Source organism: Cololabis saira, chromosome 9, assembly GCF_033807715.1.
Source record: "Cololabis saira isolate AMF1-May2022 chromosome 9, fColSai1.1, whole genome shotgun sequence".
NCBI classification, from domain to species: Eukaryota; Metazoa; Chordata; class Actinopteri; order Beloniformes; family Belonidae; genus Cololabis; species Cololabis saira.
Genome location: NC_084595.1, coordinates 45,936,450 through 45,952,010, shown reverse-complemented (window position 1 = coordinate 45,952,010; position 15,561 = coordinate 45,936,450). Strand labels below are relative to the sequence as shown.

The following is a 15,561-nucleotide window of genomic DNA, read 5'->3' as shown; positions in this document are numbered from 1 at the left end:
CTGCGTCGATTTAACGCAGGACCATAAATCAGCCTTTAGGCTACGCCGTATGCTCTGCGTCGATTTAACCGGCCCAAACTCGGTCATTTTACAATATAACGTTGGAAAAACACCACGGTTACTGAGGTCATGTTTCACCAACTAGTTTAAAGTGTAACATGTGGGAAAATATTGTATATGTCCTTACTTACCGAAGGCTAGACTGAGAATGTCGAGACGGAAGTGAAGCCAGAAATTCGGGCTCTGATTGGTCGACAAACTTGGAACAAATTTGGGCTCTGATTGGTCGACTCAAGCTTGATTCTCAAACTTGGAACAACACGGGCCTGTGATTGGCTGGTGGAACTTGGAACAGAACTGGAACAAAACTTGGAACAATGAAACAGAGAAGAAGGGTCTGGATCCCCATTAGAGTTTTAGCTACCGCCTTGGCGACCACTAATCTTCCTGGGGTCCATAAACTACATCAAATACTACTTAAATGATAACATCTAAGACATAAATACATACAGTCATACATTCCTAGCATAACTACACTTATAATAAAAACAACAATAACAACAACAATAATACACATACATGTACACACACACACACACACACACACACACACACACACACACACACACACACACACACACACACACACACACACACACACACACACACGTACATCAGTTATATATGCATGATATCATAATATAATAACACTATAATTATACTAATACACTTTAATAGCACTAATAATACCATACATTAGTAATATATTTTCAGTCACTGCTATCATTTTTTTGATGACCCACAGACCCAGAACCGGACCCACAGACCCAGAACCGGACCCACAGACCCAGAACCGGACCCACAGACCCAGAACCGGACCCACAGACCCAGAACCGGACCCACAGACCCGGGACCAGGGCCAGGAGACCCGGGAACAGGACCAGGGACACCCAGTACCTCCAGGGACCCCAGACACTCACACCCAGCCCCGGGGACTCCTGCACTGTACCCCGGCCACAGGGACCCCCAGTACCTCCAGGGACCCCAGGCTCACACCCAGCCCCGCCAACCACTGCACTGCACCCCAGCCAGACCCCCACACCGGGGCCAGACCCCCACACCGGGGCCAGACCCCCATACCGGGGCCAGACCCCCACACCGGGGCCAGACCCCCACACCGGGGCCAGACCCCCATACCGGGGCCAGACCCCCACACCGGAGCCAGACCCCCACACCGGGGCCAGACCCCCACACCGGGGCCAGACCCCCATACCGGGGCCAGACCCCCACACCGGGGCCAGACCCCCACACCGGGGCCAGACCCCCACACCGGGGCCAGACCCCCATACCGGGGCCAGACCCCCACACCGGAGCCAGACCCCCACACCGGGGCCAGACCCCCACACCGGGGCCAGACCCCCATACCGGGGCCAGACCCCCACACCGGGGCCAGACCCCCACACCGGGGCCAGACCCCCATACCGGGGCCAGACCCCCACACCGGAGCCAGACCCCCACACCGGGGCCAGACCCCCACACCGGGGCCAGACCCCCATACCGGGGCCAGACCCCCACACCGGGGCCAGACCCCCACACCGGGGCCAGACCCCCACACCGGGGCCAGACCCCCACACCGGGGCCAGACCCCCATACCGGGGCCAGACCCCCACACCGGGGCCAGACCCCCACACCGGGGCCAGACCCCCATACCGGGGCCAGACCCCCACACCGGGGCCAGACCCTCACACCGGGGCCAGACCCTCACACCGGGGCCAGACCCCCACACCGGGGCCAGACCCCCATACCGGGGCCAGACCCCCATACCGGGGTACTTAGGCTTAGGCCAATTCTACGAGCTGATGGAGCTCTCCATGGTTCTGATGGAGCTCCAGGACTCTGATGGAGCTCTACATGCCCAGGCCCAGGTCCGCCTGCACTCCTCCAGGACCGGACCCCCAATCCGGGAGCCAGACCCCAACACCCGACGCTCCGGCCGAGCCCGGGGACCCGCTCTTAAGCACCCCTCCGACCAGCCACCCCTGAGTGATAGAGCCCAGCCCACGGGCCTGGAGGAGAGGCCCCTGGTACCCCCCGGGGACCTCGTGCCCGTGGTACTGCGGACAGCGCTCTGCAGCCCGTGTAGGGACTTAGAAACTTTTCCAACACATGCCTCGTGTATGTGGTACCATGGACAGCGCTCCGCAGCCCGAGAGGGACTGTGAACGTGCATCCTGCCCGTGGGCAGCACTCTGCTGCCCACGGGGGGGGGGGGGGGTCACACTGGAACCCTCGGAGCCGAGGACGAGCTCTGGGGAGCGGACACGTGTGGATGGAGGCACTCTGGAAGCTCTGGAGGGGCTGCACTGAAAACCGGCCATTCTGCCTTAAAATCCAGCAAAGTGTTTGAAAATATCTCAAAGTGGTTGAAAATATTTTAAAGTGTCTCAACACTTAGTCATTTTTCATCTCAGAGTCGCTCTGCAACCTTTCCCTATCATAGATCTGGTAGTGGGAAGTCGACACTGCACTTTTTGGCACCGGGGATCACACGGACCTGGAACATTTCCAGCTTTTCTGTGATCCTCAGTCGAATAATTAAAACACTTAGAAAAATTTCTGAAATTTTTCCGTGGATGTGGTACCCCAGTGGGACTTAGAAAATGTTCAGGTGCCCCAGGGGGACCCAGATCCCCAGGGGGACCCACAGAGACCCTAGGTCCCCGGGGGTACTTGGGCCTGCCCAGGCCGTCTACAGGGCCCAGGGGGGGCCGGGACCTCCTGGACTGGAGATAGATGATTCTATAAATGTTAATTAAAATAAAGTTGGAGTTTTGAGTGTCCATAACCTGACATACACCATTCTCATCAAGGGTCAGTATGTAGTATACCCCCAGTAAAAGTATTTTTAAGAGCATAAACTCCGGTAGAACATTGTGTTGCGTGTGAAGAAAAGCCTCATTTCCCCACTGAGATTGCCAAAAGTGCACATCAAGTTTTTAAATGATTCACATATCTGAAAAATGTGATCATAAAAAATTTGCAAGCACCAAATTTATAAAGAAATTTACTTTTAAGGAATACTTTAAAAGACTTTTAGTTTAAGGAAAACAAAAGTTTCCTTTGATGACCACAGCGTGGTTTACTGATTATCCAATATGCGTTCCATGATGTCACACAGACTCTCACAATGCTTCTCTAAATCAATCATTTGAATAATAAAATAATAGAATTAGGATCCAAACTGAAGGGGAGCAAAGGTTTTGCTGAAAAGCTGACAGCTTTTTTTTAATGCTTATGACCTGTGTTGCCTCATATGTGTGGGCGCAGAGACACAATTGTGCAGAAACTGGACAGAAATTTAACCACAATCACAGCGAAACACTTTAACATAGAAAGAAAAGTCCTCAAAACAGGCAAATTAAATGATGAAATACATTTTAGATTTATTTATTTTGTGGAATGGATGCTACATTTTTAGAAATGCACTAGGCCTGTACAGAAAACTGAACTACAAGTTTCTGAGCTCAAACACTCACACTCTCCAACTCTCTCCGACTCTCTCTGAGACTCCTTGTGGCAGTAAGTTGTCAAAAACAGTGACAGCTTAATTCGATGGACATAAAATCCACCTTCTTACAAGCACTGGAACTGTTGACAGACATTTTCATTAAACCTCCTCCAGAGACCAACAGCACAGAGAAACGTTTTCAACGCACATCAACTCCATGGCTCCTGACACAGAGGACCCCTACAAGTTGGCCCACCGCACCAACAGATCAGTGGACGACGCAATGGCTGCAGCACTTCACTTCACCTTCCAACACCTGGACAGTAAGAACACCGACGCACGGCTTCTGTTCCTGGATTACAGTCCCGCCTTCATCAGGCTGTTGAAGCTAACAGCCAAACCGGCCGACCCATGAGTACCAACACCCACCCGTTACTGGATACTGGACTTCCTCACAGACAGACTACAGGTGGTGATGATGGTGAAAGACCTGAAGGTCTTTAATCTGGGGCACCATAAGAAAAAACAGAGAAAACCATCAAGGGATAAATCAAACTTTATTATATCATGCACACTATTTTCCTATTTGAAACCACAGAGGTAGGAGAGAAACGCACACTCAGCACTACAGTCTTTTATCCCCCAAAAGGAGGAGTTCTTGTTTTTCTATGAGTGGGGGTCTCCAGCCCCATCTGTCTGAGCCAGACACCAAGAAAGACACCTACACATGTCAGTTTTAAGTTATCTCTTCCTGTTGAATAAATAATGCTTAAATAATGCTCAACTCTCATTCTGATATGTGTATTTTAATGTACAGTGATGATACGATGCTGACATCTAGTGTTTTCAATTCAATTCAATTCAATTTTATTTATATAGCGTCTAATACAACAGAGTTGTCTCTAGACGCTTTACAGAGACCCATACCCAGAACATGACCCCCGAGCAGTTATTACATAAACAATGGCAGGTAAAAACTCCCCTAGTGGGAGAAAAACCTTAAGCCAAACAGTGGCAAGGAAAAACTCCCCTTTAGGAGGGAAGAAACCTTGAGCAGGACCAGGCTCATAAGGGGGGACCCTCCTGCCGAGGGCCAGACTGGTGGGTCAGGGACGGCAACAGCACAGCAGGCAGGTGGAAGCAGCAACGGGATGACCAGGGGTGGGGACCGCAGGCCAGCACGCAGCTCCCGAAGCTCCGGCCCAATCAGCAAGTCCCAGGTTGGGGTGCAGGGTCAGGGAAAGACTTGTGCTCCGTAATGCAAGCTACAAGCCACCCACGACCACCTGCAGGACAAAAGAGAGAAAAAGGAGGAGAAGGGGGGGCCAGCAACGGGATGACCAGGGGTGGGGACCGCAGGCCAGCACGCAGCTCCCGAAGCTCCGGCCCAATCAGCAAGTCCCAGTTTGGGGTGCAGGGTCAGGGAAAGACTTGTGCTCCGTAATGCAAGCTACAAGCCACCCACGACCACCTGCAGGTTCCGGTGTCCGGCAAAGGATGCTGCAACATGGACAAAAGAGAGAAAAGGGAGGAGAAGGGGGGGCCAGCACAAGAAACCACAGGAGCGACTCTGACACACTAAAGTTTACACTACCTAGAGATTTACCAACACCAGCTAGAGGTTTACTAAACACTAACTATAGGCTTTACTAAACAGAAATGTTTTAAGTTTACACATGTTTCATGTGTACATAACTGATGATAAAAAAAAAAATGATAACAGTGACTGAAAATATATTATTAATGTATGGTATTATTAGTGCTATTAAAGTGTATTAGTATAATGATAGTGTTATTATATTATGATATCATGCATATATAACTGATGTACGTGTGTGTGTGTGTGCGTGTGCGTGTGTGTGTATTATTGTTGTTGTTATTGTTGTTTTTATTATAAGTGTAGTTATGCTAGGAATGTATGACTGTATGTATTTATGTCTTAGATGTTATTGTATTGAAGCCCAGCCAGAGTCAGACCCTGTACAACCTTATTTTTATATTATTCGTTTATTTGTTATATTTGGTTTATGTTTTCTGCATGGAAAGGTTATGTTAATGCATTACATACGTTTTATGTTGCATTTTATGTTATGCTGCGGTACTGTGTTGTGTGGGGATGTAAAGAACGTGACAGCATGTACTTAATTGACTGTGTGTGAGTGTGCACGCGGGGAGAGCGTCAACGGTCCGTTAGTACCAACGGGAGCCCGCGGGAGCGCGCATCGGCGGTTGAGAGTGAGAACAGCTGAGAGTGAGAGCGGACGAGAGGAGTCGACATCGTTTTGTGCGGAGAACTGTTGGTCCTTTAAAGCAGCACTATGTAACTTTTCCACCTTAATATCATATTTCATCATCATCATTGTGATAGAACATCAACTTCCAACAGGTTTAATGAACCTCTGTCATGGTCTGAGGGGTCTGTATCGCCTTCACTGGCACTATGTAACTTTGAGGTGCATGGTAGGAACCCTGCCACACTACTGGTAAAGCACTACCGCTTTTGTCCAAAGGAGCCGCCAAACTCAACAAAAGCTGAAAGTTACATTGTGGTGCTTTAAGTTGTGACTTAAGTTGATAAGTAACGTTACTTAAATAGGAGGACACTTCCTAAAGATTGTACTGTCTCATATACAGTAGTTTCGCCGGGGCTTTCTGACTAGTAAGTTGGGCTAGTCAGCCAGTTAGCTGCGTTAGCTCATGCTAAAGCATCCTTCCCCCGGCTGAAACTCCGACGTCGGACAATCTGGAAAAGTCCCCCTGTCCTGAGGACGAGCCCACCGCCCCCCTGCCTGCCGACTGCCTTCATCAGCCCGTCACGCCCCCCTTCTCATCCCGCACGGACCGCGGACCTCTCCACCCTCCCCTCCGTCTGAACAGCAGCAGGGCTCGGACGCCCCTCTTGCTCACCCCTCCCGTCTGTGTTCGGGACTCTGTCACCTCCATCACACAGAGCTCCACCCCCGGGCAACATGTTACCATTAGAATAGGATTAAATAGGGTTAATTCGGCATAGGATATTTTCACAAGGTTTAGATTAGATAAATCAATTTGTGTGTTGTTTCTGTTGTACTAATAATAAGAAATTATTTATTTGGAATTTGTAGATATTTTGTGTGAGATTAAATTGGTGACTATCAGAATTAGAATCAGAATCAGCTTTATTGGCCAGGTTCGAACATTATCCAACAAGGAATTTGACTCCGGTAATTTCCCTCTTTGGTAATAAAAATAAACAATAAACAAATGTGGTATTTCTATGTACAGTATAAACATTTTAAAGGTGCAGCAGTTTGAGGAAGTGAGGACAGTTCTGAATAAAAATAAGAATAATTATAACCTATTTACAATTTTAACAGACAAATTATACAAAAAATACAAGAAAAAAAAAATTATACAAAAGAAATACAAAGTGAGAGGTGCAGCAGAGTGAGGCCGACATGATTATTAAAGAGGGTGCTGGATGATTTATTTATTTGTTTTGCACGTGTTTGGTTACTCTGAGACTGTTATTTGTGAGAGTTCATCAGAGCAACCGCTTGCGGGAAGAAACTGTCCCTGTGTCTGGAGGTTTTAGCGTACAGAGCTCTGTAGCGCCATCCAGAGGGAGGAGTTGGAACAGACTGTGTGCCGGGTGTGAGGGGTCTGGTCCTGATCCTGGTCCTGGTCCTGGTCCTGGGTGTGAGGGGCCAGCAGAGATTTGACCTGCCCGTTTCCTGGTCCTGGACCGGTACAGGTCGTCGATAGATGGGAGGTTAGTCCCAACTATCCTCTCTGCAGTCCTGACTGTCCGCTGCAGTCTGTGCCTGTCTAGTTTGGTGCCTGATCCAAACCAGACAGTGATGGAAGAGCAGAGAACAGACTGAATGATGGCAGAGTAAAAGGTGATCAGCAGCTGCTGTGGCAGGTTGAACTTCCTGAGCTGCCGCAGGAAGTACAACCTTTGCTGAGCTTCTTCCTGACAGAGTTGATGTGGGTGGACCACTTCAGGTCCCTGGAGATGGTGGACCCCAGGAACTTGAAGGAGTCTGTGGAGGAGACAGTGCTGTTGAGGATGGTGAGGGGGGTAGCGGTGGGTTTTTCCTGAAGTCCACTGTCATCTCCACAGTCTTGAGCGGGTTCAGCTCCAGGTGGTTCCGACTGCACCAGTGGACCAGCTGATCCACCTCCCTTCTGTACGCGGACTCGTCACCTTCCCGGATCAGGCCGATGACGGTGGTGTCGTCTGCGTACTTCAGGAGCTTCACAGACGAGTCCCCTGAGGTGCAGTCGTTGGTGTAGAGGGAGAAGAGCAGTGGTGAGAGGACGCACCCCTGGGGGGCGCCAGTGCTGATGGTCCGGGTGCTGGATGTGATGCTCCCCAGCCTCACCTGCTGCCTCCTGTCACTCAGGAAGCTGGTAATCCACTGACAGGTGGGGGCAGGCACGGTGAGCTGGGTGAGCTTCTGGTGGAGGATTTCAGGAGTGATCGTGTTGAACGCCGAGCTGAAGTCCATAAACAGGATCCTCGCATACGTCCCTGAGGTGTCGAGATGACGCAGGATGTGGTGCAGTCCTATGTTGACTGCGTCATCCACCGACCTGTTTGCCCGGTAGGCAAACTGCAGGGGGTCGAGCAGGGAGCCTGTGGTGTCCTTCAGGTGGCTCAACACCAGCCGCTCAAAGGTCTTCATGACCACAGACGTCAGGGCGACGGGTCTGTAGTCATTTAGACCTGTGATGGTGGGTTTCTTGGGGACTGGGATGATGGTGGAGCGTTTGAGGCATGACGGCACCTCACACAGCTCCAGGGACCGGTTGAAGATCCGTGTGAAGGTGGGAGCCAGCTGCTCGGCGCAGGCTCTCAGGCAGGAGGGGGACACGCCGTCCGGGCCTGGAGCCTTCCTGATCTTCTGCCGCTGGAACAGCCGACACGTCCTCCTCACAGATCCTGAGTGCAGGCAGGGTGTCGGGTGGGGGGAGGGGGGTAGACGGAGGTGGGGGGGGGTTGGCTGAGGTGAAGTGTGGAGTGTGGGGCAGCAGGGGGGGAGGAGGGGGATGTGGAGGTGGAGCCGCAGGGGAGTAGGGGGGGGATGGTGGAGGTGGAGCAGCGGGGGGGGTGGGGGGTGGTTTGCCTGCAGGGCGTGAAGCTGGTCTTTTGAGCCCTGTGATGTTCTGCAGGCCTCTCCACACAGAAGAGGGGTCAGGGTCGGCAGAGAGGCGATTCTGCAGCCGCTCGCCGTAGGATCGCTTCGCTTTCCTGATCTCTCTTGTCAGTGTGTTTTTGGCCTGCTTAAACAGGGCTCGGTCGCCGCTCCTGTAGGCATCCTCCTTGTCTCGGCGCAGCTTCCGGAGGCTCGAAGAGAACCAGGGCTTGTTGTTATTGTATGTGCAGAAGGTCTTGGTCTGCACACACATGTCCTCACAGAAACTGATGTAGGATGTCACAGTGTCAGTCAGTTCATGGAGATCTGAGGCCGCAGCTTCAAACACACTCCAGTCCGTGCAGTCAAAGCAGGCCTGAAGCTCCAGCTTTGACTCCTCTGTCCACTTTTTCACAGTCTTCACTACAGGCTTCAAGGTTTTTAGTTTCTGCCTGTAGGTAGGGATCAGATGTAGCAGACAATGGTCAGAGTGTCCAAGAGCTGCGCAGGGAACAGAGCGGTATGCGTTCTTAATAATGGTGTAACAATGGTCCAGGGTCTGCGTGTCCCTGGTGGGACACGTGACATGTTGCCTGAATTTCAGGAGTTCGTGAGTGAGGTTTGCTCTGTTAAAATCCCCCAAAACAATAAAGAGTGAGTTCAGGGTTTTTTTTCTCCAGGTCTGTTATCTGATCGGCGAGACACTGCGTGGCTTCAGCCACACACGCGTCCGGTGGGATGTAGACGCCGACCAGAACAAAGGATGAAAACTCCCGCGGTGAATAGAAAGGTTTACAGTTCACAAAGAGTGTCTCTAAGTGAGGACTGCAAGAGTCTTTTAGCACTGTGGCATCTGTACACCAACCTTCGTTAATATAGAGGCAGATCCCGCCACCTTTTTTCTTCCCCGATAATTCCCTGCTGCGGTCCACTCGGATGAGTTGGAATCCCGGCAGCCGTAACGCGCTGTCCGGGATCAGATCACTGAGCCAGGTTTCCGTGAAGCAAACGGCGGCAGATCTGCTGAAATCCCGGTTCTTTGTGATGAGCATAAGAAGTCTATCTATTCATCATCTATTTTGTTAGTAAGGGATCGGACGTTCCCCAGGTGAATGGAGGGGAGCGCGGTTCGGAATCCTCTCTCTCTCAGCCGCACGAGGGCTCCAGCGCGTTTCCCCCGCCTGCGTCTCCTGAAGAGCCGGTAAACAGCTGCTGCTGCGCCGACCAAAATCTCCTTAATGCTGTCCGGGTCGGAGAAAATTGGGCAAGATGTGCCGGGAGAAGACTTCCTAATATGAAGTCATTGTTCTCTGCTGAAGGTGACCCGTGAAGGGCAGCAGAAAACAGGAAAAATAAACAACAAACAAAAAGCTGTATATAAAAATAAACAAAAAGCTGAAAAAAAAAAATCTGAAAAAAAAATAATCTGAAAATCAGAGAGTGAAACACCGAGGCGACCATAGGCGGCGCCATCTTGAAAGCATTTTAACTTGATATGGAACACAAGTCACAGACCCAGCAGCACATCTATCATCTCCTCCAGGTTCTACATCTTTAGTGTTGTTGTCTTCTTTGTTTAGATACACAATCAAACACGTCACAGCAGCTTCTCCAACCTCCTACTTCTGGATTGTTATGGAAAAGAAACCAGGCTGAGTTGAGCCGAGCTGAGATGAGTAGAGTAGGTGCTAGTGGAAAAGCACCATGATAAAACACCTCCAGAACATTCTGCTGCAGCCTTTCTGACACCAGGCTGTAGCTCAGACCATCCAAAAGCTCAGTGATTAGTCCGGACCTGGGAGAAGACATACACCCTTCATTTTATTGGGAGTTACTGAAGGTCATCAAGCCCCTCCCCACCAACCTACTGCACCGTTTTGACTGGACATCAATTTAACATGTAGGTATTCAGGGTCTCTTTCAGTTTAAAAGGTAATCATTTTATTTTCCAAACAACATTCTTTCATTCCAAACATTACCCGGTCCATATCAGTGTACAGATCCAGCCCCACTGGTTTCCCTCTTGAGATCTGAAGTGTTATCAGTTTTTCCCCTTTTTTAAAAAAAAATGCAATAAATATGAACAATTTCCCACCTTAAATGCATTTCTGTTGCAAATCATCAAGCGTTCAAGGTTTTACAAGGGACACAAGCTTGGTGCATTTAAAATGATAATAATGTGCATTTCTGAACAAAAAGAGTCAGATTCCAAGAGTGAATTCTGGCCTGCCAGCACAGCACGTGTTCATGTGGGGATGGATTCTACATTCTGACCCTACTTAAATCTGAGGATTCACCATATGTAGCACAACTAATCACATTCCAATAAAACTCCATCAAAAGTCCAATGCTTATCCTCCTCGTGTTCCAGAACAAAAAAGAGAAAGAGATCCCCAGGGAGAGTAAAACCAGGCCAGGCCAGAGCGTTGTCTGCTGGAGACGTGTCTGCTGGAGAGGTCAGAGCTCGTCGTGGCGCAGCGGCTCCTGGCTGGGCTGGATGAACACGCCCTCCATGGCGCGCCACCAGTTGTGCTGGTTGGGAGCGCTCATGCCGTGCACTTCCCGCTGGCCCCGGATGGGGTGGCCGAACTGTTCGCCCGTGATGCTGAGGAAGATGTCGGTGCCCACGTGTTTGAAGCGCACGTCCTCGTCACGCTCCCAGTGATCGCCGTCGCACTGAACCGTCCACACGTCCAGATCATCGCCCTCGCCGTTCTCTCCGAAGGCACTGACCTCCTGTAGGAAGAAAACTGTTGTTTTAGAGCACATGATATCGGGGGGGGGGGGGGGGGGGACCAGCCCCCTTACTGCACTGAGTGGTAAAAACAGCTGCAACTAGTGGAGAAGACGGGATAACAGCTGATTATTCTCTTGCTTTAACATATATAAAGTGGTCTCCCCTCAGCCTGCCAACTCAGAGAAGGAGGAAACAACTAAATTCTGCAGTGTCTGTACAGCCGCCCGGATGATCCGTCCAGTGTCATGCGGATCTACGAGCCAATAAGATTCTGCTCCCGTCGTTACGTAACCAAAATGTGATTTACATAGTTTGGCCTCCGATGCGTGAAACCACTAACAACTAACTCCGCCGGTCATTCAGGCAGCCAATCAGCACAGAGCCTCATTATCATAGCCCCGCCCACTCAGAATCCCTCATAGATAATGAGGTTAGAGAATGGGAAGATAAAGACATGGCTCAGAGGCTGAATTTCTAATTTATTTAGCAAAAACAAACAAAAGCTTGGCCTGTTTAAAATAGGTTTAAGATGCCATAATAGGTCCCCTTTAAATTAGCGTCAGTTGGACTTGACAGTGACCCGTACAGTTTCCCCAAGAACCAGTGGTCCATGGACATTAATATTTGGTACAGTTACCAAGAACCAGTGGTCCATGGACATTAATATTTGGTACAGTTACCAAGAACCAGTGGTCCATGGACATTAATATTTGGTACAGTTACCAAGAACCAGTGGTCCATGGACATTAATATTTGGTCATGAATCCAGTTTCCTGATATTTATATGTACTTAATTTCTACGCCGGGGAAATACACGAAGCAAAGCTTGAAGCCTTACAAAAGTCTTGATGCTTGGTCCGACTTCAAGACAGGATTTGTTGGTGAAATTAAAGTGATGAGGACACCGAACTTTATGATTTGACCGTTTAACGTTAGCTACCCAAAAATCCAACATTACCTGATACAAAATGGGAACCACAAATCCACGTTTCGGTGTCTGGAATCCAGTTGTTTCTGTGAATTGCAGCGATCCATTTGTCTCTCTTAAGCTTATTTTTCGGCAGTCTGTAAAACGATAACTTCTTGCTAAATCTATGAGTACAGTCGATCGCACAACAGCTCTTTCCTATTTTAGATGTTTTCCAGTTGCTCAAACTGAAAGTTTATGCTGCCACTCAGTCTTTCTGCCACTCAGTCTTTCTGCCACTCAGTCTTTCTGACACTCAGTGGGCGAAACCCGCTGTGAGTTGCATCTGTGACGTCATGCGTTCCCTCTACAGTGTGTGTGCTGCGGTCCTACCTGGTTGCTGGACAGGGGGGAGCTGAAGTGGTGTGTGTGCAGGTTCCGGCCGGTCTTCATGTGCGTGATGCGGATGGCCTGCCCACACTTGATGGCCAGACCGCGCTGGCAGGGCTGGTGGGGCTTCCCCCGGATCTGCCAGTAACTGTTGGCGTCGTCGGCGTTCTCCACTCCGGTTACAGACTGTTGTCCACTACCTATGCACACACACACATACACACACACACACACATACACACAGCTTGAGTTACAGATACACTGAATAAAACTGGTTTTCAAAAGCTTGTCTGTCTGGTTTGATGATCTGGTTTAAATCTCACCTAAAAGTTGCTGAGAAAAGCTCTCAACTTGAGGTGTTTTCCTTTAAATTCATTACATTATTGTAGCAAAATATTGATATATAAAAACAAAAAAAAGGGGCTTTATAAAAGGCATTTATTTTTTTAACAGTCTTGAACAGATGCAGTCCTAGCCGTTTACATGCACTTGGCAAGATCATTCACCAGCCACACACAGGGTCAGCCAATCAACGTCCACTTCAAGGTGGGACTGGCCGTTGTTTTCCGCCCCTAACTACGGTGGCCGACAAGGGCAAAACGCACTGCAACGGCCTAATGCGTCTCAGTTAAGGAAAACGGCTTCAAGTACAGAAACGATTCAAATTCACAAACTCAAAACGAGGTACAAAAAGAGCAACGTGGTGCAAATGAAAAAACGGGCTGCAAAAAACAAAGACAAATGCAGCATCATCAAACGCTGCAAATAGAGAAACGATGCAAAGCACAAAACGATATAAAACAAGAAACCATCTTCAAAAGAAAAACGCTTCATAACCGGTCACTACAACCGGATGTGCTCCAAACCTGCAGGGGGCGCTGCTGACTGAACCACAGTGTTTACATCCATGGTTTAAACATACAGCGGGAACGGTAATGTGATTTTTATCTGACTATATTTATATACGATGTTTATATCCCTGTACAACGCTGTACATTACGCGACGTTTCTTTATTATATTTTAACGTTACAGTCAGCTGTTCAGTCCCTCTCTACATCCCGTGTGTCTGTTAAATGGATGAAGGAGTGAAAATTTTTTTTTTTTTAAATAAATTAAACCCTAGCAGTGGTGTGACAGCTCCTGTGTCCAACTGGACTCTCATTACTCTGACCAGCACTGATCCAGCTGGCCCTCATATGTGGTTTCTTGCTTGTGTTGTTCTCTCATATGTAAGTTGCTTTAGATAAAAGCGTCTGCTAAATTACAGTAATAGTAGTAAAATAGTCTACACCCACATTAGCTTGTCCGGTATGAGGCGGTCTCGTGGGAAATTTGCCACCTGTCCTGCAGGTTTGGCAGAAATCCACATTTTGACGGAACCTTCCTAATAGCCGAGTCTGCTTGTGGAATCCAGAATCTCTGTCTCAATCTGGACAGCGTGTAGTTAGATCTGGACAGCGTGTAGTTAGATCTGGACAGCGTGTAGTTAGATCTGGACAGCGTGCAGTTCCTCCCACTGTGTCCCGTCTCCTTGTGAGCACGTGCATGGATCAACGTGGAGACATGACGACCTTTAGGAAGTGTCATGGGATGTCTAACATCTGTTGGCAATGCAGAATGATGCTATCTTCCTCCGACTCTTAAAATCCCATGCAGACTCAAACGTGAAAGCGTGTACGAAATGAGTGTCATGAAATCATATCTACCTATCTATACACACACACGTGTATATGTATATATATATATATATATATATATATATATATATATATATATATATATATATATATATATATATATATATATATATATATATGCATACACACATATATATATATATATATATATATATATATATATATATATATACACACACATACACATACACACACACACACACACACACACACACACACACACACAGACCGAGGGCAGTCTCAGTGGAGCGCGTTCACGACACCTGAGGGACAGGTGGAGCGCGTTCACGACACCTGAGGGACAGGTGGAGCGCGTTCACGACACCTGAGGGACAGGTGGAGCACGTTCACGACACCTGCCACCAACAGCAGCAGGACCGACTCGTTCTGCCACTAGATGGAGGGTTAACTCTGATTTCTGCATTATTACATTTGAGTAACACTGCTTACAAATTATTGGAGACCTGTGTCTCAGAAACCAACTGCGTTACGGTGTTTTACTGAACTTCTTCCGTGTATTGTGATGATTATTGTCGGCGGGATCCAGCACTGACCTGAGCCGTACTTCACATCATGCGAGTGCAGGCGGACCTTGTGTCTGGTGTTGAGCAGTTTGACCAGCGAGCCGCAGGTCACGTAGTCCAGCTCCGAGTCTCTGGCCTGGCAGCCGGAGCAGAGCAGCAGCAGCAGCAGCGACCTGAGGAACCCGCGGAGACCGGCGACCACCTCCATGTTTGATGCTCTGGTGACAGCAGGGACGCTTTAAGCGGCGCTGCCGCTCTCCACCAATCACGGCGTGACAAGTCCCAAAACACGGAAGTAGCTGTCGTCCTCTGATTGGTCAACGTGCTGCCGTCCTCTGATTGGTCAACGTGCTGCCGTCCTCTGATTGGTCAACGCGCTGCCAGTGAGCAAGAGGAGAGAAGCTGCTTTTTTTTTTTTTTTTAGAGAAGCTGCTCTTTCTACAGTTTTTCACAATTGCTTAAACACATTTCCTGATAGACTACCTCACTTTCTCAACACAAATTACAAAACTCACACACAAAATGCAAAATCCTACACTTCTCTTGCAAAACCACACTCTACCCTCAAAACAGTGTTAACTCTTCACTAAATGGTATTTCCTTCTCAAATGCCAAACACATACAGGACTGTCTCAGAATATTATGATAAAGTTCTTTATTTTCTGTAATGAAATTAA

The 15,561-nt window shown here is 48.9% G+C and overlaps 1 protein-coding gene across 1 annotated transcript; it reads right to left on the bottom strand.

Annotated features, from left to right (window-relative positions):
• Nucleotides 1-10,546: 10,546 nt before the first annotated feature.
• sdf2l1 (stromal cell-derived factor 2-like 1) lies at nt 10,547-15,127 on the bottom strand. Its single transcript, XM_061730190.1, has 3 exons — nt 14,915-15,127; nt 12,666-12,862; nt 10,547-11,364 (listed from the first exon to the last, which is right to left on the bottom strand). Exons 1-3 carry the CDS (start codon nt 15,090-15,092, stop codon nt 11,086-11,088), a joined length of 654 nt encoding a protein of 217 aa, XP_061586174.1. The 5' UTR covers nt 15,093-15,127; the 3' UTR covers nt 10,547-11,085.
• Between the last annotated feature and the right edge of the window lie 434 nt (nt 15,128-15,561).

Excerpts from the sequence above, each read along its gene's own strand:
- sdf2l1 (XM_061730190.1), bottom strand. The coding sequence starts at position 15,092 with ATGGAGGTGGTCGCCGGTCTCCGCGGGTTCCTCAGGTCGCTGCTGCTG. Across the intron at positions 12,863-14,914 it reads TGATGTGAAGTACGGCTCAG|GTAGTGGACAACAGTCTGTA; the intron begins GTCAGTGCTGGA and ends GTGTGTGCATAG. Across the intron at positions 11,365-12,665 it reads CCCCCCTGTCCAGCAACCAG|GAGGTCAGTGCCTTCGGAGA; the intron begins GTAGGACCGCAG and ends TTCTTCCTACAG.